The 26,091-nt window shown below is 33.8% G+C and overlaps 1 protein-coding gene across 4 annotated transcripts; it reads right to left on the reverse strand.

Annotated features, from left to right (window-relative positions):
• Window positions 1–4,143: 4,143 nt before the first annotated feature.
• Window positions 4,144–24,405, reverse strand: LOC132548851 (eukaryotic translation initiation factor 3 subunit C-like). Of its 4 annotated transcripts, XM_060212746.1 has the most exons (24): window positions 24,274–24,405; window positions 23,609–23,726; window positions 23,237–23,302; window positions 22,514–22,590; window positions 21,964–22,079; window positions 21,383–21,508; window positions 21,067–21,103; window positions 20,278–20,360; window positions 17,618–17,739; window positions 16,799–16,910; window positions 15,596–15,858; window positions 15,124–15,220; window positions 14,590–14,702; window positions 14,134–14,281; window positions 13,736–13,768; window positions 12,953–13,153; window positions 12,201–12,326; window positions 11,615–11,768; window positions 10,994–11,187; window positions 10,427–10,630; window positions 9,748–9,910; window positions 8,618–8,650; window positions 5,737–5,979; window positions 4,144–4,804 (listed from the first exon to the last, which is right to left on the reverse strand). In XM_060212746.1, the coding sequence occupies exons 2-24, from the start codon at window positions 23,710–23,712 to the stop codon at window positions 4,770–4,772; spliced, it is 2,850 nt and encodes a 949-aa protein (XP_060068729.1). In that variant the 5' UTR covers window positions 23,713–23,726; window positions 24,274–24,405; the 3' UTR covers window positions 4,144–4,769. The 4 variants fall into 4 exon arrangements, with proteins under 4 accessions (XP_060068729.1, XP_060068730.1, XP_060068732.1 ...); XM_060212747.1 differs by lacking the exon at window positions 8,618–8,650; XM_060212749.1 differs by lacking the exons at window positions 4,144–4,804; window positions 8,618–8,650 and adding an exon at window positions 7,704–7,735 and having other exon boundaries at window positions 5,891–5,979.
• Window positions 24,406–26,091: the final 1,686 nt, after the last annotated feature.

The raw sequence follows: 26,091 nt of genomic DNA on the forward strand, positions 1-26,091 counted from the left end.
GTCGACGAACTTCACTACATACAGTTTTTGCTATACGTCCAGAAATATTTCATTTACAAAAAAAATGCATCAAGCGACACAATGTCTTCCAAACATCACTAAGAATAGACCGATGCTTGGAGCTGTTTCAGTATTTCTCGAAGTTTAAAGAACATGTAATACAGCGAATCAGATATTCCTAGCTGATACGTCTTCCATTATACTAAGGAAATGTATGTTTCTGTCTCTTTAATATACATTGTACAAAGAACCGCAATAAACATAAAAGCCATCTAGATGTGTGTTCAGTTTTGTGACTGGAAGCGGTAGTTAATAACATGGTTATATGGTTTCTATTTTATCACATTAACACCATCTACTTATTTTAACATATATTTTTACTGGGGAAAGTTGTAAAGATAAACGTCCGCTGGGAATATGGACATATTTCGAATAACTTCAAAGTTGTGGCTGGAAGTGATTGTCACTAATGTAGATATATGGGTTTATTATGTTAAAATCATTCCCTCATGTGATATATACTTTGATCAGCTGTTTTTCTTTTTCAAATAGGTCAATAACTGAACGATATAATAACAATGTTTCATTACCATTCATGTGTGTAATCACTCTTAACATGAGTCAGCAATCATCAGATCTGGTTGGGAAAATGGAAATTTAACATCATATTCGCCGATAGTCAGCAACCATCAGATCTGGTTGAGAGAAAATGGGAATTTAACATCATATTCGCCCATAGTCAGCAACCATCAGATCTGGTTGAGAGAAAATGGGAATTTAACATCATATTCGCCCATAGTCAGCAACCATCAGATCTGGTTGAGAGAAAATGGGAATTTAACATCATATTCGCCCATAGTCAGCAACCATCAGATCTGGTTGAGAGAAAATGGAAATTTAACATCATATTCGCCCATAGCGTGGATTAACAACCACTGGATCTGGCTGGGTGTTCACCATCATAGTATTCCAAGAAAGCCAAATGATTCATCCCTGAAGTCTACATTAGTACTGTTATCTTCTAGTAGCCAAGATCTCAGAAGATACGAAGCTCTTATAACCATTCTTCTAATTGCTGTATCTTAATACCTCCATAACCTGAACCTAATTCTCACACTTCATTTATCACCATGGACATCAATTTTAGAAAATTGCATTTTCTGTCTCCCATGTGTGATTAATTGCATTATCTAAAATAAGATGGATTACAGTGTAATACCTATCACAGGTACTGGCTGTGTTTCGCTATATTGCATCTTCCTAAACCAGATGAATAATATATTCAAAACATCGACAACTTTTTGTGATAATCTGTTGACAGATTCACTTCAAATGGTTTAGAAGACTTTCAATTGATTCCAGCACGGTAGCATCTCTGATGAACAGCTACAACAAAGTTAAAACATCACTTTTGAGGATTGTACAAAAATTAGAAATAGTTCATAAAGAGCTAAATACGGAATTAAACTCCATCATAAAATGCTTCTTTCAATCGTCAGTTGATTTCATCATTTGGTACCGCTGTATCTATTTCTGAATTTATTTGAAAGGTATCTTTTGTACAATCATCTTAACTAGTATTATTTCGTAACATTGGTGCAATTTATCGGCAATGACTGAAAACACAAACGTTTTACGACAAAAGTAAAACGACTTTATTGTAGTGAGTAACTTGATAATTTGAAGGTTTCTTATATCACAGACATTGTGACGATGCAAAGCTGAGTATTAAGCATATAATACAGGCTTTCGGCCTCCGCCATGTGGTGTTTGCGTTGATGGATGGATGGAATTTTCAAGAAAACAGACAAGTCGGCATTGTAATATTGAATATATCACATAGTGTAGTGTATTAAGGTAGGTTCATTGTATATGATACTATAAGATGACTTGAAGATAGCAAAATAATGAAATTATTGATTTGTTTTAGCAAATTAATTCTGTATTAATGTTGCTCCAAAAATATCTCCTGGATGTTGATACTTATTCCGCTTCGGCATGTTCTCATACGCCTTAACTAGGGCTTGTCTTCTTCGTTATGTCCGTTCTTGATTTGATAAAGGATTCGTATTTATTGCATCAAGAAGTTATCGTGACGCTGTCGACGTTTGCATCGCCATTGTCTCGAAATTTCGATAAAGAAAAATAAAACTGTCGTTCTAATAAAACCTTTTAGTTTTGATGTTAACTATATTCTTATGATATTAGCTTGTTTATTGTCACCAGACCAACTTGCCATCAAGCTTCCAATTAACTCCTTTTTGACACTTTCGAACACCTTGAATTTTTACAGCTCCAGATATGTTGTCCTTCATTAAAGTCTTCATTCAATCAGTGGTGTTCAACAGATTTATATGTTCTGTATTCTGGGTTAAAGTCTTTTTGCTGCATAATAAACTGGGCTCCAGTTGGGGTCGATACACTTCCCTTGTAATGCATCACTAGATATTCTATCCAGCCAATATTCAAATGATCCATTGAGTACTTCTCAAGAAATAGCAATAACAAACTTTAGTAGACAAATCCAAGACGGCCGCCTGTCGGCTATTTTGTTTCTTTGATCAGAACCAAAATCTGGCACAACTAAGGACCAAGTAGGATTTACATGTGAAATTTGAGAAAGATCCATCCAGAGCTTCTCAACACATAGCGATAACAAACTCCACTGAAAAAATCCAAGATCCAAGATTACCAAATTAACATAATTGTAAACAAAAGAAGACCATGTGAATACACAGTATCAATTGTAAATTGGTATTTTGCTTCTGGTAATGCAAAAAATAATAAAGATATATGTAACTTTTATAAAAGTTACAATTTTAGTTGAAATGATTGTTGCACGAGTCTAAATAGATTAGTAATAAAGGAACTGTGCAATACTTGATAAACAACGACTGTCATTGGATTTAGAATGCGGTGTCGTCAATGAAGCAGAAGACGCTTACCATTTCAGAACACTTAGTCTTAGTATTATTGTACCTTTTGAGAATCAACATATGCATTTTTTTGTTCGTATTTTGCTATAGTTCCATTGAAATTGTTAATTTGTGTAAATTCATATTCTTTAAACATGTCGTTACTTTTTTGTCTTTGTTTGTTTGTTTTTTTCTTCCTCTCACAATGTTTTTAAAAGAAGCTGAAAAAATTTAAATCTTTTGTTGTATCTTGACAAGGTGTATGATGAGCCGCCGTATTTAGACCTCTTCATATTAAAGAGTATACACAAGATATTATGAAAATACACCTTTTAATACATAGAATCAGGCACGGTATCAGAGCCAAATAAGGAATTTAATTGCATCATACAGGCTTTCATACTGGGGTTCGTCAGGGATGTTTAGAATATAAATTTTAAAATTTTGAGCTCTAGGATTCAACTGAGATTTTTTCTTTTTAAATATGATCAAAAGAAATTTCAAAGTGTATAATGTGGATGTAGATTAGCCTCATTGTTAATAGGGTACTTTCTAGTTCGGTGTAGAAATGTTAATATTTTGCCTGTAACACAAATTATGTTCTTTTTCAATATATTTCATGGTAATTTGTTTTCCTAAAGTACCTAAGTTATTTTACCTACTGAAAATATGGATTTTTCCCTGGAGCCTATCTTTCAAAGTCTATTTACTTCTCGTATCCCGCAGCACCAGTTGCAAATTAATTTTTTCTAAACTTTGTCATGACCACAATCAGTGATACCAGTCTCTGGAAGGCAATGATGATAAGTCATGAGAATTGTTTTCTTTTGTGGGTGTAAACTGGAGATTCGGTGGAAAAGCTGTCTGGATCAGTCTTCAAACATGTGGTTTAATAAAAAAAAAAAAAACAACTGTAAAATTCAAGTGTGACCCACACAAATCATGTGACTTTACTGGTATGCCCACCAAACAAATCTTATTCTTTTCACTATATTATGTATCTTCATAAAATGTTGCAAATATTTTCCTGTACCCTACAATACAAATACTTTTCTGTAGACTGAAGTACAGATGACAAATATTAATACTTGTACCAAATAAAGGTACCCATGCCATGCCCTAGTTTTGCACAAGAATAGCTCATAAAAGCCCTTTCTGCATAAAACTGCATTGTTTATTTATAGATATAGCAGTGTCTATGTCCAAAAGAGTGAATTCAAAACAACAATGTCAAGATATCAATGATTTATTTTTCATAAATAGGCGTCACTGAAGATCGACATATGCATAACTCCATAGCTTATGATGTATCTCATATTTAAATTGCATTTGACCTTCAAAAATATAAAGACTGCAAATTTTAAATGACAATTGACACCTATAATCCATGAGTATGACACAATAACAAAATTAAAATGAAATCTGAGTCATGATTTTATTTCATTACAAAGAATTCCTCATCAGCAATTTCTATGAAAAGACTTAATTTGAATGCAGTTTCTGACCTTAGAAGAATAGTATGTATTATTGATTATATTCATTTCATCCCTTAACAGAGATTCTAGCACTTTCAACCAACTTGATAGGTTTCCTGTTAACATAAATAGGGAACAATCTTTCATCCTGTAATTTACAAAAATTTGCCTACTATCTAATTTGACGTTTTAATCCTATATATACACCAGAATTTCATCCCTACCATACAAACTTGCATTAACAATAAAAACTGTTGCTATATTGAAAGAATTTTTTGGAGTCAATTGGTTAGAAATGTTGACACAATGTCACAATAAATCTTGGAGTTCCAACAGTCACTTAAAAGATCGCAGGTTTTGAACAGTAGAATACACAGGTCTAATACCTTTGTTGCTGCCTTTGATTTCGACGGCCTGAAAAATAAGAAAAAAAAATGTAAAAATATTTCACATGTTGAACACCAGCAACAGATGAATTCACACTACAGTTAAATCAATACAACATAACTTTACTGGTTCCATAAACCAAACACAACATGCTTAACAATCATTAAATCAGATCGGTTGCAACATTTTCTTCTAAGAAAATTTATTCAGCTGTCTAAGGAACATGTTTTGCATTAAGTTTACAGACTTTGAGCAGACAACATAGCCAAGCATATCAACAAATATCCCACTAGACTATGTGATTAAGACTTATCAAAATACATGCCTTTGTCGTGTACAGCTTGTAAGTGAATTTTTGGGAATTAGATTAGACAAATTAGAGAAATATTATACTAGTGAGGATCACGTTTCTTCTAGTAGGTATTGCAATATATATGTTAGCCCTATGACAGGAGCATCATTCAACAAATACAGTAACACCAATGTTGTATCTGTTTGTTGGCTAATCCTAATAATACAGTCAAATACTTAGCATTAATGAATTAAGAATGTGTCACAGCATGGTATGTTGCATTAGCAATCAAAGTAAATCACTTTAAATGGCTGTATCGAAGATGATGGTTTGAGAAAATCTATTGCTAAAACAGTTCAGAAAATTATAATAAATACTCATGTTGTCAGATGAAATGCAACTAGTCTTTATCAATACTTCTTCAGATTCAAATCATTATAAGAAAAGATTAGGGGTGATCAAGTGGCACAGTATTAACAAGCTTGCCATTCATCTATTCAAAGTAAGACCCCTCACACACTTCAATCCAAGCCAATTGTTTTGCAATTGTTGTAAAATGGAGTTTAAAGAGAAGCAATAACATGCTTCTATGTTGCTAGTTGAGCATGCCTGGCTTCAAAGTCAAATCCTATTAGAGATGATCTGGGTAATGATCATGTATACCAACCTTCCCAACTGTTCTGGTTCTGGTTGTTGTAGCCACCATATTGTTTCCATCCTGGCTTGTTTTCCCCACCCCGGTTATCATTATAGCGGTTTTTGTTTTGCCAGTTCTTATTCTCTCCGTCATTGTAACGATTCTTATTTTGCCATCCTTTGTTGTCCCCACCACCTTCGTAACGTTTCTGAGGACCTTTGCCTTGCCAGCCACCCTGGTTCTGATTATTATTTTGATATCCGAACTGTTGGTCTGAAAAAACATCACAAATTTTAGTGTTAAATGTTTGTAACTCATGAGAAAAGTTGTATTGTCTGAAAAAGATAAGATATATTTACTACGATTTAGAACCTATTTGCTCTTTCAAATACTTTCATTTGAAAGGAAAGCAATTCTGTAAGCAACAAACTGGACTAAGTTTACAATGAAATAAAAACAGGTGTGTGATATCATTTAAGGACAATTGAACACTTTCAGGTTATCAAAAACACAACAGTATGTACTCATGTTAGAGAGAAATTATAATACCAAAACAAGTTAAAAGAAAAAAAAAACTGGAGCACTGTCTCCTCTCAGAAATTTTCACAAAGGTCCTACTTGTTCTTGAAATCTTAATAGATGACATTTTGAGATATCTTAAGCGACAAAAATGAAGAGATACCACAGATTCATCAATCAGAATTGAAAATTATGAAAAAAGAGGGAAAAAAAGAAAAACGATTACCACGTACTAATTATTGTGAACATTTCAACCCGTAACAAAGTGCAAATGACACATTCCCCTAAGCTACTGGGGAAATGCTGCCAACTTTAAAGATTCTTATTCCATCACAAAATGTGCACATTATCAATAGCTGAATATTCTCTCACAGATTGAAAAAAAAAAAAAATAGATTCAGGGACAGGGAAGACCCCTAGTCTTTCCATCGAGCAAAGTGTATTTTGCTGCCTGGTGAGTGAAGTTCACATATTGACTTGCTCACCAGACAACCTTTAGGCTTATCCTTCTTCAATTCAAATGTCAATTTTCATATATTTATAATGACCTGATCAATGCAGATGCACTGTGTAGTAATACACTAAAACCGAATCACCTGCTAAATGGAAATATGCCATAGAGCCATCATATTTCCTTTTCTGATGATATTGGAATAAACAAAACGAAAAGAATTTTGTATATATGTTTGAGTTTGTCTATAAAATGTAGGTATGGCAACAAAGAATAATTTTCATACAATAAAAGGTTGCTGAAGGAACTATGTTTCTTCTGTTGTTGTTATGGCAGTTACCATGACTATGCTACAAATTCTCCTTGCAGCATCACTACCACATACAAATGTAGTAAGTGCCGTACATGTGTATTGGTTCACCAATACATTTTAAGTAAATAATTATGTACCTGTAAATGTAAGGGAAAATTTTTATTTCTTCAACATTCACAAGGTCATATCTGGAAACTTATGTTATTACGACCTAATGAATGTTGAAAATAGAAAAATCATTCCTTGAATTATGACGTCAACAGGACACAAAATAATCATAACACTACCAGCCCACATCAAAGTCAAGCGGAACTTGATACTCTGGACACTGATCATCATCTACTAATTTAATAATGGATAAATAATTCTTTAGGATAGTGTAATTAAGGAGCAATAAAATTACATAAATCACAAATATATTAGAATCTGAGAAGTGTCCAGACTTATCAGGGTCCACTATACATATACTAGCAACATATATAACCAAATTCTCCAAACCCAAAACCAAACCAGGCCATGGTAGGAAAAAGGTAGGCATTGCAACCAGATCCAACATCTTGAATATGTTGTTTCCTACAAACTTTAATTTGATTTGCTCCTTTACAAACATTGCAGACGGAGGACACAGGCTGGGAAAAATCTTTTGACAGAACAAGGTGTAGAAGGATTGGAGATGGCAAGGGCAGATAACTCACACCAAGTGAAGAAACTCACCACTCCAAGTTTAATTGCGAGTCAAATCATTTCTGTATTGAGAGAGTGTCAAGAGTTATGCTGCTAAAATATATACACGAGACCTGTGTGCCTTGATGCTCACCTGAGTTATGATAAGTGATTTTGTTGATACTACCTTACATTATAATAATCTAATATCAATTCCTTGAGAAAAGTTGATTTTTTTTGTTCTCCTATTTCTTGTCTTTTTGTTTAGTGTTATACTATTAAACATCCATCAAACTACAATCATAATTTGAACAAAGTTGAATTTGATACCCTGCCAAAAAATAAACCTAAAAAGTGAGAATGGCTCATGTACAGAATATTTCATTACATCCCTCTCTAGAGGAATTAAAACTCAAAAATTCACAAAATATTTCAGAGTACTTGAGGACCTATCATACAGGAAAGAATTTCACTGTATTTATCTAAAGCCCACAAATAATTTCCTTTCTTCAGTTTTGCAGAATCGTCAATTCAAAAACATTGATTTAAATGTAGATCACAAATAAGCCTCGGTAAATCTTGTACTAAACTTTTACACTAGGGGAGGGGGCTCATTTGAGGATCCATATTGTATTTCATAAAATGAATGCCTTTATAAGACTTTTGAAATTTAAGCCAATTTGACCACTTTTGCTCATGACACTCGTCCTAAACTTTTAAAAAATAGGTTCAGAGGTTCAGTGATATGAGGACGGACAAAAAGAGATCATGATAGATCCCAGGAGACTTCATCTCGAGTGACCTACAAAGGTAAAGCAGATTCAAGTTGTTTCCATTTCCAGAGAATTTTAGTTCTAAAGATACCGTAGGGTACACATTTAAACTTCTTTTGGGAAATGTCAGGTGTTATTCATTAAGATGTCATGCAGTATGTAAAATATTGGGGAATTTTCCAGAAAACTCGCCTTGAACAGGAGCTACAGAACCACTTTTGATTGCTGAAATGTGGAGAAGTTCAAAACCATATTTTTAATTAGTGTTGAAAAATTGTTTTGATAAATTGATTACATCTAGTGATAAATCTACCTTCATGCTGAGGGCAAGTATCATTACAGAATGAAACAACTAACAGCTCGTATTCAACATAATTTCATCAGTGTTAACTTCAATCACTGTCATTTGTGTTAATATCCAATACCAGAAAATTTCATCCATCACATTTATAAAATGATACATATAAGCAGAAACAGATTTAAACTTTTACCGATAACATTTCAAAAACAAATCACACTATTTCCTAACAACAGGATACATTTATAATCATGATATCACACATAATGATATTTTTTAATTACAATGGAAGTTGTGAAGGGAATCAATATATAACTTCCTTGGTGACATTTTCTTCAAATTTGATACTTTTTTTTCCCCAAGAACACTGTTGAAGCTACAAAACTATATTAAAAAAACATTCTGACATATGAACAACATTTCCTATTAAGGCAACGAATTTATGATTACAAAAAATAATCAGACATGTGAAACAGGACAATTAGTTATATCAGGTATTTTTCTGAGGTCCTTTCGAGGGCCAATAATGGATCCCATTCCAATCTGAACTGGTCTTAATCTCTGAATTTCCCAAACATAGCTAACTCTTGAAAACTTGCTTCCTGAAAGGTTGCTTCCCTAAACAAGACAACTGCCTCATTCTACATCCATGGAAAAACCCCTTAGGATACAATATAGCAGTAAGGCATTGTAATCAGGAAATTATTGGACCGTCAACAACAGGTAAACTAAGATATAATATTGGAATTGTTGAAACCTAAAATCTAAGGATGTCTTTTTGCAGCAACACAGCAAAGAAGGAATACAGATCCATTTTCTATTGAGTACGTATAATGATAAAAAACAATGTAATGAATATACCAGAAGCGAGTTCTTAAAAACTGATCTGAGTGATTTTTTGGATTAGCAATTTACTCCAATCGAAGCCTGGTTGTTATGTTGATAAGAATTTAATATATATATCTTGATAAAAGTGGCTATGAAGGGAAGTTACTTGAATTTCTACAAATTCTCTGACACTTACTCTGTTTGCCAAAGAAGAGATTTCCCTGTTTGAGGTCCATAATCCTCTCATTGTTGTCAACAAGTGAGGAGACTTTCTCTGAGAGTTGGAGTGCCAGGGACTGGAGACGTGTTGGTTCTGTACGATGCATCACAACTGTCTGTGTAGGCTCATCCAGGGAGGCCTGTAAATGAGGATTTATGCATGTAATAATATACTACAGATATCAAAAACTCAGTAAAATGGGTGGTCTGATGGCACAATTGTCACCCATTCACCTTTCACCTAGATGTCCAGGTGTTTCCCTGAACAGAAAAGAAAAGAGGTAACCTATCCGACCACACAGGTATTTCCCCAGGTTCTTCAGTTTCTTCTGAAAGTAAGTCCCTAGTGTGCTTCCATCTCAGCCAACAAGAGTGATTGGTATTCATCATCTCCATGTCTATGCTGCTTTATTTTACAAATGTATGAATTCTGCCAAAAACTTGAACAGTGCCAAAATTCCCTACATAAAAAAAAGGATAACATGTGACATTTGACCCCTTGACCTTGACTGAAAACCACCTAAATCAAAACAGGAGTAGAACCTGATGGCGTGAATATGATTAAATCTGATCCAAGGTTAAAGTGATTACTTGGGCTATTATAAGAACAGTCATAATTCTCTCAACATTATCACATTTATATTCTCACTACTAACCATTAGTTCCTCGTTGAGGATCATTTTGCTGATGATGGAGTGAACAACAGAGCGTTCTAGCTCAAACATGTTGGCCAATGTGACAAGACTGAGAGAATCGTACACACTGCTGTACGTAAACAGGTAGGTACGCAGGCTTTCTTTTTGAATCTTTGTGGTGATCATCTCCTGAACATTCAATGGCTTAAAGAACAGATCCCAAACCTACAACAAAGTTACTGTGGTGTTAACATATCTGGATAATTTCATGACAATCACAACACAGACACAAGAAATTCTATTTTTTCACACTTCTACAATTTATATTGGTCAGGGCTAACTGAATTTAATCAAATTATCATAATTAACAATAATAATAAACAAAAGAATTACAAACTTCGATAACGTGTTCTTTATTTCATTTACATTAACATTTTTTCATTATGCGAGTCTAAAAGATTATCCAAGTCACACAAACCATCACAGGCTATGCGAAGATCCTACAAATATCACAAGCTAACAAGACAATGCTCTCAGCAGTATCTGACCTTAAATATCCCACACTCCTCGACATACTTTCTCCCCTACCTTAGTGCTCATCTTCTCGTTGATGATGTAGTTTTTGCACTCTTTCCAATTACCAGTCTTCATTGCCTTGGAGGCAGCAACAACATGCTCTCGCATACTCTCTGGTGGTCCTGTCAGTGTCTGTCGCTCACTCATCCGTAACACATGATGGAAATTCTTACTAATCATACGACGGCGTGCATCCATTTCATGAGCTGTTAACATGTTGACAACATAAAATAGAACTTATCTTCAAAGCGTTATCTACGTTATGCAAATGATTTGTATGAGAAAGAAAGAGTCAACCTTTTAATTGTGGCATAATAAAGTAAATCTTACTAACATTTTTGTTCAAGGTGAAGGAGAAAACAATTTATTTAGTATTAATAATGCTATGTGTGTGATATAATCAAACATCAACATCATCACCCTTTACAATCAATATCTGAACCATCCTTCTGATTCAACCCATGAACTTTTGACCTTGTCATCACCTTTCTGAAACTGTCTGTCGATCTATACAGGTTGAGAATTAAAAGAAAAACCATTCGACCTTATAAGGCTTTGGCATACAAGCCATTGGGGAGATGCAATTAACTACTTTTAAAGTACAAATCTTGTTCTTAAAGCTTCTGTACATACCTGCCATGTATGGAATCTCCATAAGCATGGCGGACACCAAGTATACACACTCTAACTGTTCCAGGTTAATGTGCATGTGATAAGGTAATAGACGTCGCTTCTCAATCTTCTCCTGTTCGGGTGTTCTCTCATGTTGTCTTTGTAATAATAAACCCTAGAGACAATAAAACCAAACAGTATAAAATAATACCCCATTTTTAAAAATGGAAATGAAGAATTGCCAAATGGTTGTTGTTACTACAGAACTTCAGGAATTTACATGACACTTTTGTTTATTTTCCTTACCTGTGACAGTTGTCACATGACATAGCAAGAACTGGGGTATACATATTTACTTGGTAAGTTTTGAAATCCTATTCAAACTAATATGAAATTAAGAGTTTTTGATGGAGGAGGGGGGAGGGGTTTCAAAAGTTTCCTGATAAAAAGGTCGAAGATGCTTCATATACCACTATCTTACTTTCAAGACACCAAAAATCTTGTCTTTGAGCACACAGGGCCCGCTTCATCAGTGATCAGAAGTAATGAAGTTTGACAGCATTTCAGAAAAAATTGATTGATAGAATCAACTAAACTGCCATCTTACTTGTGCCAGGAGCTCCTTGGCACGGCCTCCACTCTGGATATCGACTAGAGCATTATGGGCATCACGAGTCCTTCCTTGTCTAAAGGCACACAGACCAAGCTGTACCATAGTCCTGTTGTATAAAATCTGTGGAAGATCAAACGAAAATATGTTTAAATTCACTGGGGTTTAAGTTTTGCATTTGTGTTGATTGTGGCCAATTCAATGGGTCAAATTTTGTGATACTCCACCTTCAGAAAACATATCTTTACAAAGGTACAGAAGTATACATACTTATAATATACTTTGTTTTTTTATCTATCAGAGATTTTGATTCATTGTGAACAATTTCTGCTGGACTTTGATTGAATGCTATCTCCAATGTCAGTGAATACTGGAAAATTCCATCTTCTGTGAATATGTCAAACTATACACATGATCAGCAATAATTAACTGGTTTTTAAATCAATTACCTTTTTCACTTTCAAAGCAATGAGGAAATCAGTAACTTCATAATTTGTTTTGTTTAAAGATGAATTATAGTATTTGTTTGCACTTATCACTTCTACTGTACATCTTCGTATAAGCTGTGTAAAATAAGAAGCATTTGACCTAGAGCCCTTAGCTCAGAACTTCTCACAAACTATGCCAGCACCATAACTATCATGGGTTTAAGTGAATGACTTACAACAGGATCTTTTTACTTTCACATATGACCTCTAACCTCTTGATGTACAATAAAATTTTAACTTTGTCATGAAATGACTTCTGACCTGTGTTGGAACATCAGAGTGATGGATGTTGTCCTGGAGATGAGACATGAGCATGAGGTCGCGGGCCTCGTACCAGCGGTCATGAAGAGCGTGGTGGTATATCTGACACAGCATGGCTCGTGTCCTCAAACGATCAGTATTATCCTTGGCATAAATATATTTACAGAGGTCTCCCATTAGGATCTTACTTGTGTCCACTCCCTGTGAAGAAAAAGGGAAAGATTAGAATTTGTCGTCAAAAGTTCTCAACTCCGTGCAAATTTGTTTCACACTACAACACAAAAATTAGTACTACAAGTACAAGCAATACTTAATTGCCAACATCGTATTTGTTTCACTAGAAAATTAATGAATAATTATAAAGAACCTGAATCAATATTACACTTTTACATCTGGCAATAAGTCCAAAGAAAGAACAGAGGATGGGCTTATTACAGGCCAATGAACAACATTTGTTAGTCATTCTAAGGTTTAAGGATGGACTTATATACCAGGCATGGTCTTATTGTCAGACAAATCTGATGACCTAGACTTTTGACAGAAGACCAGAGTGTCAATCCGAGAGCAAACATCTTCAAAGAATGAAGTTTGAATGCCATCAGTCTACAATCTGGTATCTAAATGTAATAATGTTACAAGACTAGTAGTATTTATAAAGGCAATAAAAATAAATGTTTAAGAGACACATCACATTATGTTGTGATATTCAAATAGAAACTCAGTAAGGTGAAACAAATTTCCAGTTCCTACTCTATTCACCATCATCATGAATCATATACTTACATCAAATCCTTCGTCAAAGATGGTACGATCAAACTGTAAAATGAAGATTGAAAAGTTACACATAGTTCATATCTAATGAATAACATTTTGGATGATTGTGTGAACAAGCACGTATACATGTTTCTCTATTTTTCTATTCTCATTACAACATTTATTTTCAACCAAAGAAAGTTGTGTTGAATATATTACTGTAATACAGATGAATGTTATTACTTGTTTTAAATCACACAATGAAGCCCTGTAAATAACTATGGAATAGACCATTATGGGTCTTAGGAAAGATGGACAGTCATCTCGTACAACCAAACAGTGATATATACTAGGCTGACTTCTGCCCCGTAAGTCTGAGTCTATAAACCACTGACCTGAGGTCAGATTTTCTTAGCCAGGAGACTTACCTTATAGTATGTATGTTCCACCCTGCGGAGGTAAATACGGCATAACTCCGAAGACGTGGCTCGACATGGTTCCCCTGGTGCAGATCGGTACTCAAGATACTCTTGTAACTGCTCAAGGATGTCACACATGATTGATTCGTCCTTCAATCTACAAATAGAGTTGTCTTTTATCACATCCATCCAACACAAATCATTAAAGAATGGTACAAACAAGAGCCCATTAAAACACTAAAAAACACCACTGCTTTTCAATTCTGTGGTTGAAATATTGCGTATGTGGTACAGTACAAAATGAAAATAAAAAAAAATCACCAAATCCTAAAAACGACAAAACTTGAAACTAAAATACATATTTATATTCAACACCATCAGTATCCCTGGCCTGACCCTTGACCCCTGCCTGTTTTGGCCTAAACTTTGACCTATACCAGTCCAGAACTGATCTTTGACTCCTACCTGTCAACATATTCTGTACTGTGAGCATCACAAGCCTGTAACATCTTGGTAAATTCTTCATCCAGCCTCTCCACTAAGGTCAGAATACAGCCTCGCACGCGGTATGGTGAGACCTGTCAAAAATAACCACCCTAGATATTATATAATATACTGTGTTATTGACTACTTCAAAATAATCATTGCTTAGAAGTGCATGTATCAATTAAGTACAAATGGTTTGAAACAGATGTCAAATCAGTGACAAACAACTTTACTTAGATTACAATGGAATCACTTACTGTATATAAATAGCTGTTGAGTTGACTAGACTTTTACAATTATAATATAAATCAAATCGTTTAAATTGTCCATTGTCATTTTTTGCCTATTATCAAATGCAACTTCTTGATAAATTTATTTCATTCTTCACTCATTACTTAACAAAAGATTGATACAAACTGAGTATTTAAGTAAATATTGGACATTTTCCAAGATAAATTATATCTGAATATCTTTACTAAAACACTAAAATAAGTTAATGAACAGATCACTCACATCCAGTATTTCACTCTCCTCCAAAATATTATCACCAATAGTGATGTCTCGATTCTCAACTAAGACACCCAGTAATTTTTTGATGAAGGTAAGACACCTATAAAACAAAAAAACATGTTAAGGATATATGCTACTTTCCAAAAGTGGGCCACATCATGTATATAACAAAACATCTGCAAATCTTCTATAAATGGTATGAATTTGGTATCAAAAAGCAAATTTAACACTCGACTAAAAGCAACAGATTTTAGGGGTAATGAAAAACAACTTAGACAAATAGTTCCACTGATACAGTATACTAAAGTAAACCTAGGGCTCCAAACTTAGAGGTTGTGTTATTCTTAATTCTGTAAAACAGCAGATAAAAATGGATAGGATTATATTTATTATCATACATGGGTTTATTGCCAAATAAAATTGGGAAAAGTGAATGTTAGTAGAATGTGTTAAAATTTCAGTGTGATATACATACACTTCCCACATCTCTGTTCTCATACAGGTAGCAATATTAGGGTTGTAGTCATAAATGGCTGCCAGGATATGAAACATGATCTTTACGCTGATTGCTGGTCCTAGACTTTTACCATCAGCAATGGTCATTAGCTCCTTCAGCAACTCAATCTGTTCACTTCGGTCTGTTCCCTTTTTACCTCGGGCAGCAATGATTTCTGCCAGTTTTTTAACAACGGCCTCATGTGTGATATCTGCTTCCTTAGCGAACATAACAGTCTTTTCCTAAAACGAATCAAAATTGAAACAATAATGAATAATTTAAATTTAAATATAAACAATGGATGATTTAAAAAAAAGTTTTTTTTCCAAAAATTTTGTTAAGTTCTACAATAGCACTGTCTTTCACTTTTTTAAAAATTAACTCCCAAGTTTAGAAAACATTGGTTCTGGTAACTTATTCAAGATACAAGATATTAAGAAGTTTCAATACTTGTACTATTTAAAATCTTGACTTGAATATTTTGACAAAATAGCAAAGTAGAAAACATACAAAAAACTAAAACCTGATTCATATTTACTGTTTGACTATACATTTTGAAATAAGTAGCTCCTTAAATTCACCTAAAATATCGTTATCTATCTGGTGGAACACAGAAATCAATGTTAGTGAATCAGAGTACTCTCTTCTTGACTGAAACTTGGGCTCAGCCAAACAAGAGTTGTTTATGCAGTAAGGTCAGATCTACTTATTTTATTTGCTTTCTGGTGAGCTTCAACTTAGCCTTTCAAGGCCTGTATTGATATTTGAAGATCAATTTTGACTTATGCATAAAATGTTACATTTCAGGTGCAAATGAACTGATTTGTTGGCATAAACAAACAGACCCCAATGCTGGCACTGGACTTGACACATTTAAAACATATCACATCTGAGAAATTTCTCCTGTCAAATTTTCTCACTTAAAAGTTTATTTCATGGAGGGCAAAAAATTTACAGGTGTTTTCATATCTGTTTTCTTCACATCTTTAATTTAGGAAGCCTGGTTGGTGTATGTATGTGACAGAAGATCTCTGAAAAAATGTTTCAATTACAATTTTTTTTTAGGATAAACAAAAGAGAATTACAAGTATTTTGTCAAACACAGATACGAATAGAGATTCACAGAAGAGCATATCAACTGAACAACTGAGCAAAATTAACATGGATACAACAAAGACATACCTTAACTGCAGAATAGGCGGGCTTCTTAACAGGTTGCCATTTGGGTCGAGATTCTTTCTTTGTCGCTCTGTCCTTCTTTCCTTCTTTCTTTGGACCTTCCTCTCCAGGTTTCCTAAAAAACAAATAAACTGTTTCTTGACACATCTAGTCTTGTAAACATTTCCAGTAAATTTCTGTTAAAAAAATATTCAAATCCTGTGTCTATTTATGTAAATTTAAACAATCTACTTTACAATGTCTTTCCTTTACAAGAAACCCTCATTAAAATACAAAAGAACTACCAAACAATACACAGAGGACCTTACACTCACGTCCATGTACTAAGGAATTTATAACTATATTCCATGCGTTTACAAACCTTAAGCCAAGTAACTCATTACATTATTTAACTCAGACAGTGAGTTGCTCATTACCAAGGCAATCATGCAACATCGTAAAGATTGAATTATTCATGATGTAACAATAGTGTTATTACATAGAAATGATGACAAGGTTTTATGACATGACACAACTAACAACTTAACAGCATAGACCTTGAACCCCCAACATAAATGTGGAAGGCTAGTGATAATGAGTCAAATGCCTTTACCATTTGGCCATCATGGCCCTCTTTATGTTTCACTTATAATCATCAAGAAGGGATGTAGAATGATGTTTTGTTTCAATAAGAGATTTATTCTTAACACTACAACTTGGTGATATTATATTGGAAATTTTGTCTCTTTCATAACCTGCAGTGGCTACAAAAATGATTTTGCATTGTATCATGCAAGTATAGGTATGAAAAAATACCAACTGAAAATAAAGTGCATTTCTTACTTTTTCAAGAACATAGCAAGAGTATAACCTCCAGGCCCCACTTCCATTTCATCATCTGATGATGATGAGTCTGTTTCCGAAGAGCTCCAGTCACTAAGGTCATCATCGTCAATATCATCACCCTTCAAATACAGAACCAGAAGTACAATACCTTGAAACAATTAAATCCCATAACAACCACTTTCACAAGAAGTCATTTACAATTTTGAGATTTGTTTTAAACATATATGACTAATAAAGATGTATATATCTACCAAGTCATGTCAACAGAAAATTCACATGATTTAAAACCACATTTGTTTCAAATTCAAATGTTTAAAGAATTTATTAAAAAAAAACCCAATCAACAGGACTGAAAAGCCTCTTTCATTATGCATAAATATACAAACCTCACACTGTATAAAGCCGAACATTTCATCTTAATTTGTATAAGTATACTGACTTTTTAATTGAAAGTAAGTGGGCATGCATTGACCAAAGTAAACTGTAAGAGACGGATTGATACACACATCTATTTTTCCCTGAAAAGTTGGCCATAAAAATGTGCAATTTCAGAAAATAGCAGCTGAAAATCATAGACTGAAAAATTCCAATAATGGAGAAGTTAACTGATTTTGAAATGTACTGCTACACTTGGCGACAACTTTCCATCTGTTGATAGCTAAGACAATAATAAAAAAGATTTGTTTGAAGGGGACTGACTACATCTGGTACAGAAACAACAGTGTAGCTAATTATCCTCCAGTTTACTGTCAGCACAAATCTACAACCCTTCATCTAACAATAGAAAAAGGATATCTTATATCTGTGCCAGATCACTCTGCATTGGTAAGAGGGGGATTACAGACTTATCATTACAGGTATATTGCAATGTACATGTGTGTTTTTCAAAATACTGGTTCAAATATCAATTCAATTTTAAAATACAATGTACAAACAACATAATTAAACTGCTATGTACATGTGTGTATCTCAAACTACTAGTTTAAATCTCAAACTACTAGTTTCAATTAATTTTAAAATACAATGTACAATTTATGTAATTATACCTCAATATACAAAAAATATAATTATACCCTTGTGTATCTCAAAATACTTGCTTGATCTTCATTATAATTAAACCTATTTTATATTTCTGTAGTCATTTACCTATCAATAGGAACTTTACAGTACAAAGTATCACAACATTCCTAAATGTTAGGATTTTCCTTAAACTTAAAATATCCAAGAAGGAAATATCAAACTGTTCCAGTAAAAATGTCCTTTACCCAGATATTTTCCTTCACACTAATAATACTTTCCTATGGACAAACTTTGGTCAGAGACTTTCTATATGTAACTTAAGGATTTTTAACTAATTGGGCAAAAGATATTTAAGTAAGATTTTAAATGGAATACACACAAGATTTTCTTGAATACACTTAGCCTGAAAAATGGAAGTGAAGACAACTACAAAAACTGTTTGAAGGGGACTGACTACATCTGGTACAGAAACAACAGTGTAGCTAATTATCCTCCAGTTTACTGTCAGCACAAATCTACAACCCTTTATCTAACAACAGAGAAAGGATATCTTATATCTGTGCCAAATTACCCTGGTAACTTAAGGCCATTAGTACTAAACAACTTAGAGACAGTAAAGGTATACCCAGACCCCAAGAAACCTTCCCTCAAAAGTCCCTTCAACAGCATGTAAACAAGATTTTTTTTTCAAAACAACACAGGTCTGTTTATTTTTGTCCATATTGAATTTGAGAAAGATATGTTCACATTCCGAGTATTTCAATATCTACCAAATATGTACAAATTTGTAATGGAGAATCCTGTGTCATGTAGATTGTATTAAATCTTCACAATATATGTACAGAAAATATCAAATTGTACAACTAAAGATTTCCTTAACCATGATATTCTTTTCATTACACACAAAAATCTTTTCCTAAGGACAAACTTCAGCCAAGGACTTTTTCTAGGTAACTTTAGGATTGTTAACGGAGTTGGGCAAGAGAAACCTTAATGAAATTTTTAATGGAATATACAAAAGACTTTTGTAGTTACACTAAATCTGAAAAGTGGCAGTGACAGCAACTCCAGAAACTGTTAGAAGGGGACTGACTACATCTGGTACAGAAACAACAGTGTAGCTAAATATCCTTCAGTTTACTGTCAGCACAAATCTACAACCCTTTATCTAATAGTAGAAAAAGGATACTTAATATCTGTGCCAAATTCTTTGATGTTTACAATATTTGCTTTAATACATCTTAAACTTCACAGACAACACTAAAGGTAAATTTTTGACACAAGAGTCTTGATCAATAGTCAATCAAAACTTCTAAAAAAATTAATAAAAGCAAAAAACATGAAGCAAACATATATTAGATCAAATAAAGTATCATTATCGAAAAAATTGGACCCATCTTACACTTCAGATAACAGAAAAAGAATTATGTATTTATAACTATAGAAATTGCACAAAAATTGAAAACTATTATTGGTTTGAAATTGAGACCAGCTCTTCCAGATGATGGCCCACACTACCATCTTCAATAGTGAAAGCTGATACTATTTCCACTTGATTCACAGAAAATTTTGTTGGTTCCAGTTCTCGACTCAGATAAAATAAAAAGTAATTGACAGTGAAAAAGGCCTGTACATACCTCTTGTCTCTGATAGGCAGGTACAGAATCCTGTACAACAGGAGCTGGGGCTATTTCCTCTGTGTCCACTTCTTTCTCTTCAACTACAAATACAGGAAATCAGATCATTTGAACACCATGATGGAATTGATTCTGGACTTTTAACATGAAATTTAAAACTTTAAAAACTGTATTTTTCGGCCTATAAACCGCAACCGAGTATCAGACGCAGAGCTGGATTTTAGTGATTTTTTTTATTTGATCTGCAAATGAGATGCACTGTAATATACACTGCTCCTTCTCTTATGATGTGCTAACCATTATGTTGACCAAAATTTGTTGATGTAACGGAAGCCAATTTATCAAGATTGTCAGTGAAACATTTAACGTAAGTTTGCAAATAAACAGATAATTCTTTATTTCATAGACATGTTTCAAAAACATGAAATAGCAATTATCAAACTAAAAATTTTGTCTTAGCCACTGGACTTGTTGTTTACAGATAATCTGCATAATCATAATGCAATGTCACATAAAAAATGTCATGAACTGGTCTCCTAATAAAATTTGACTTTTTACAAGAACTCTGAACCCTACGAAGATCAACTTAAACTTTTTACTATTTCCCTTTCAATTAAAAAGCTAAAAGCTTTTAGATGTATCAAATTCATTAAAAATAGCAGTGAATGAATTATATCAAGGTGTAAGGTGCTTTACCAAATATATTGATATACAGAAAGTTACTCTGACAACATTCAGAAACAAGTGACAACAATTACATGTGATAACATATTGTACACAATTTTTTACCTTTTTCTTCATCATCTTCATCGCCCTCATCTGGGTGCTATAAAAGACAATTTTGTTCAATAACTATTTGTACAAATGCAGGTGAAATGGGTTGTCAGAAGGAGCTTTATATTTCTTGAAATCTTTTATATGTATCGAAATCATACAATTTTCGACAAAATTAATGTGTCACTCTTTCCAGTTCATAAATCATATTTTCTATGCCAGCTCTAAATACATTCTTACATAAGACTTTTTCACAAACACTAGAATAAATATTATAACAAAAAACACTTTTCAGTAATATCAAATTTTACTAACAAAGCTAGCAACCTACCTCTTTATAGCTGCTGATTTGCTCCTCAAAGTCACGATTATACTTGCGGAGCTTCTGCCGAAGTGTGGTCAAACCCTTGGCATTGTTCTTACTCATCTGTTTCCTACCCTCTCGGTCCTCCCAGCACTGAAAGTTATCACAACAATATAGTATACTGCCTGTAGGCTTTATAAAATTACACTACCATCCAAACTTTTTACCAATTATTTTGACTTATTTATGTAAGCTTATAAGATAATTGAAAGAAATGTAATTTCTTGAAAATATTTCATATGTTAGTGAGAGTTACAAATTATTTCAACATAATTAGCCTCCTTGAAATAACAGAGGGATTCATTTTCTAAATGTTGAAACATGTACAAGAAAATTTTTTCAATTTTGTTGCATACAAAACTGCACTGAAATGAGAGATTTTCAACAGGATCTTTGTCTGTGAAAAATATCCTCAAATATCAAATTTTCAGAAACTATACTTAAAATATTGGTCTAAGACTAAACACTATGAAGATGTATATGAACATCAGTGTATGTAAGCATACTATTATGAAAGTACTTGCTGTTACTTGTATCTGAAAGATTACCTCATTAACAAAGTCTTCTAACTCAGACAGACATCGAATATAGAACCGTGGACTTCCGCCCTCCTTATCAACCACCTTCTTTGCTTTATCATAGGCACGGCCTAAGTCTTCAAAGCCTGAAATACAAAGCAGCCATGCATTGTCACTTACTGTCTACAGGTACTGATTTTATGAAACTAAGCATACTATTACAGAACAAAAGCAAAATTTTCTAAGAGAATATCACTTCACAAAGAGACAATTCTAATACATATGAGTAAGTAGTAATATCCTCTTTTTTCACACTATTTCCTTACCAGTATGACCAGTATTTTTCTAAACTGAGATAAAAATGTCATTAAAATGTTTGTGAGATTAATCTGCTCCTTGTGTTAAAAGCTTGAATGTTTCAAGAATGATGTTTGAGCATTAATGAAAAATGAGAAAATACAAAAAAAAACCAAAATGACCTCACGCAATTGTCTTTGTTTTTCTTAAGATGTTGCCAAACTTTTTACAGTAATTCCAAACAACTGCATAATAATTAACGAACAATTTTGATGTCACTCACCTGACAAGACTTTGGACATGTCCTTGATCTTTTTGTGGTTTCCTATTAGCTTAATGATCTTTCGCAGTTCCTCATACCTGTAAAGTATTCACAGAAACATTGATATCAACTGAAACAAACATAAGCTTGAAAAATAATGTGATATTCTAAATTAATATATATCATAATATATCATAAATGCAGACTTTCGCAGATGATGATTTTTTCTTTTTGTTTACCACTTTCTTCTTTTAACTTTTCAATTACAAGTTTTAAAAAGGGGATTGAGTCTGGGATTTCATCCATTGGGAATCATTATACAATGCAAAAATAAATATCAACATATTGAAAATAATAAAGCATTCTTTTATGAATGGTCTATTTATATAAAGCACCAAAAAATGGTTGAAATTCACTATTTTCAATTAATATTGGCCTTTTTCAACACTACTTTAGGCTCCATTTCTTTTGCAATTCCTTTCCTGCGATAATCTGCATACAAGCTCTTTCCATGTCCTTGGGGTTTAAGGCCATATGTCATTTAAGTTCTGAGACATGGATGACCCTACTTCTAAAACAGCTCATGCAAACACTGTTATAAATTCAAGATGTTGAATAATCATGTTAAATACAGGCAGTTGAGTCCTGGAATCATACTTTGCAGGACACAATCAAACCCACTGTATAAAATGTTCGAATGAGATATACCACTTTGGTGTAAGTATATGTGTAAAGGAAGCATACCTTTTGTCTTTAGCACTGCGAACTACTCGAGTCTGTTCCTCTTCATCATCACTCAACTGGAAAGCACTAGAACCAACAGAAAACAGGATTTAATTTCAATACTTCTATCTATTCCTATCAATTTCTCACAACACAGTAACGCTCTGTCATCTGTGCTTCTAACAATAGCTACTCATTATTTGATACTTATTTACATATGTTACACTCAGCTTCCTATACATCTTCCTCTTTTTTTTAACCTTTTGCCTTTTTGAAGAATTCCAAATACCATTTAAAATTTTTAAATCTTGTTCTCTCAAATCTTATAATGTAGTATTTTATTCTGATTTTTTCTTTAAGTTAACTGTATGTTATATTAAAACCAAGACTTACGCTGGCCGCATAGGCCTGTCTTTCTGTGGTGCAAATGTTGGTTCATCACTATCGCTGGAACTGTCAGACTCAGAGTCTGATCCTCGGAAGAAACGTCCCGCCATGATTATTCAGATTTCTATTAAATCATCAAAGTGACATTCATTAGAACAGCAAAGAAATTTCTTTTATTTTGACGGTATTACATCACAAAATTTGTTTTAATTTTTTGAAAACACTGATCTGAATTAAAGAAATAGCGGGTGATTCTTGGATTATATCAGTTTTATCTTGGTTAAAGCAGTATTAGTGTATGGCAAATGATGAACTTTCCATCAATATAAGTGTCATCAAAGTCAAACGGCATTAATCTATTACAGAATTTACAACATTTATACTCCATCCCCCACCCCTTTCATCCCCTCTCCTACCTTCATTGTTCTCATAATTAGTGAATTACCTCCTTACAAATACATGGAACTGAAACTTACATTCATAGCCACAGATTTCATTTGTTACTAACAGAAAATTACTAACCACCGGGTAATTGCGTCAAAATCAAGCATATTGCAACAGAAACATACCATCCAATGCATAGTACCCCCCCCCCCCCCCTTTTTCAGGTGGACCCGGCTCACAGTATTGTGAAACAAAATAGATACAAACTGGTATTGCTACACACTTACCCGTGATTATATATATGTATAGATGTTTTGCTTTAAGTGATCCAATATTATTTTCATAAAGCAGTTCATGAAGATGAAAATAGACAGCTGCTATAAAATTATGTCCGATATGGTCGTGAGAAATGGCGCATGCCGAAACCACATGGATCGTGTTCTACGTCATGATAATTTGTGTTGTATATTCTAAAATTAAATGGGGTGGCAAATCCGGAAAAGTTACGACGCTCTGGCACGATTTATGCCTATGCATGAAATCAGAGACGTTTCTGCTGTAAAATAGTTTATGGAAAAAAGAAATCGTTAAGTTAATTGAAGTTAATTAATATTAAAACAACGATTAACTTAATAATTATATTATGATAACGGCATGGTCAGGTGAGTGTAATGATGCGACCCGTGTAACGTCCATCCGTTAATGTAATGAGTTTCAGTTAGCAATTAGCAAATTCCTAAATTGATATTCGAAATATAGGTAAACCAAGAGTAACATAATTTGAGAACAATGTTCTATTTCTGCGTTAGGTGCCCTTTTCTTCTCCGCCGGAAAACCAACTATCTAATACCAATGTCATCAGTAAAGTCAACGTTACTTTCAGATTGAAACTTTCAAAATTATGCATGGTGATTTCTTAATATTAGATAAATATGTTTTTACTACGGTGGCGTATTCGGGACATCGTAATATAGCGTTGTTTAAGGGAACGCGATATTGCGAGACCACGAGACCACGAAGCGATACCACGATAGAGCCGAAGCGAGACCGCGATACTACGGGTAGGGTTAGGGGTAGCGTTTCGTTTCGTGGTATCGTAGACTCGTTTCGCCGTATCGTAGTTTCCCAAATCAACCACCATAGTTTACAGACAATTTCACGTTTCCAAGAGAAAGAAATACAAATTTAATGCGTGCAATGGTATTGAGTCAGAAGCGTCAAAATTTGGAAAGAGATTATCAAATAGAAGTATGATCGATCCCCCATCACTTTCGGTATTTAATATTGTTTTTCAAATACTCTCATATGAGGTTAGGATAATGGCGATGTCACCAATATTCTAACGATATCATGATAACACCACCACACGTCTACATCGTTGTTATAGACTATATTACTATAATTAACTAATATCATTATAATGATTACTAATATAAGGCACTGTTTCACTATTTATGGCATGGATACTTAGCTATTAATTTAGGGTGTACACAAGAGCTTACAGGTGCCTTCTGTGTCGCACACGTATGATACAGAAAGAAAGAAATCCATTGAGATTAGAATATTTCTTTTAATAACCATTTGTTGTTTAAAAGTAAACTAGTACATAAATTGAAATTAATAATCGTGTTGGCTGCAGTAGAATTTGTCAGTTAAATCTGAGGAAATAATATTTTTCGACGTGAAGGACCTACACACGTCTCAATTTTTTTCTTTTTTTTTCTGTCTGGAAAACATGATCGGTATGCACATTCAATCTGGAGGCAGTGTGCCTTCTTTTCTGCGAGTTCGAAATTCTTTTGCCGCCAAGCTATACATACCAGCGGAAAAAACAGCCAGTGTGTAAAATGTTCATGCATTGTTCAATTTCCTTAACTAAAGCTTGGAACGTTACACATGTGAGTTGTGTATGCCTCTCCGTGATTTACACTGGTCAGTGCATGAGTTACGTATGTAGTTTGTCTGTCTGGCCGTGACGCATTCATCCGGCCTCACGTCCTTCCATTTGTCCAGCAACGTAACGCCACGCTGCTTCAGGTTAACGCTCGCCCGCACGTCACTGGATATGTCGCCTAAAGAACACGTGTGGAATGACATGCATCGTC

Source organism: Ylistrum balloti, unplaced genomic scaffold (genome assembly GCF_031769215.1).
Source record: "Ylistrum balloti isolate Yb309-2 unplaced genomic scaffold, AGI_CSIRO_Ybal_v1 Utg370028, whole genome shotgun sequence".
NCBI lineage: Eukaryota > Metazoa > Mollusca > Bivalvia > Pectinida > Pectinidae > Ylistrum > Ylistrum balloti.

What these genes read in the sequence shown, in the direction of transcription:
- LOC132548851 (XM_060212746.1), bottom strand. Translation starts at nt 23,712, where the DNA reads ATGGCGGGACGTTTCTTCCGAGGATCAGACTCTGAGTCTGACAGTTCC. An exon ending in CCAAGGAGCTCCTGGCACAA is followed by an intron (nt 11,769 to 12,200) that starts GTAAGATGGCAG and finishes TATTGTCTCTAG; the next exon opens with GGTTTATTATTACAAAGACA. An exon ending in GGAGATTCCATACATGGCAG is followed by an intron (nt 11,188 to 11,614) that starts GTATGTACAGAA and finishes ACATGTTAACAG; the next exon opens with CTCATGAAATGGATGCACGC.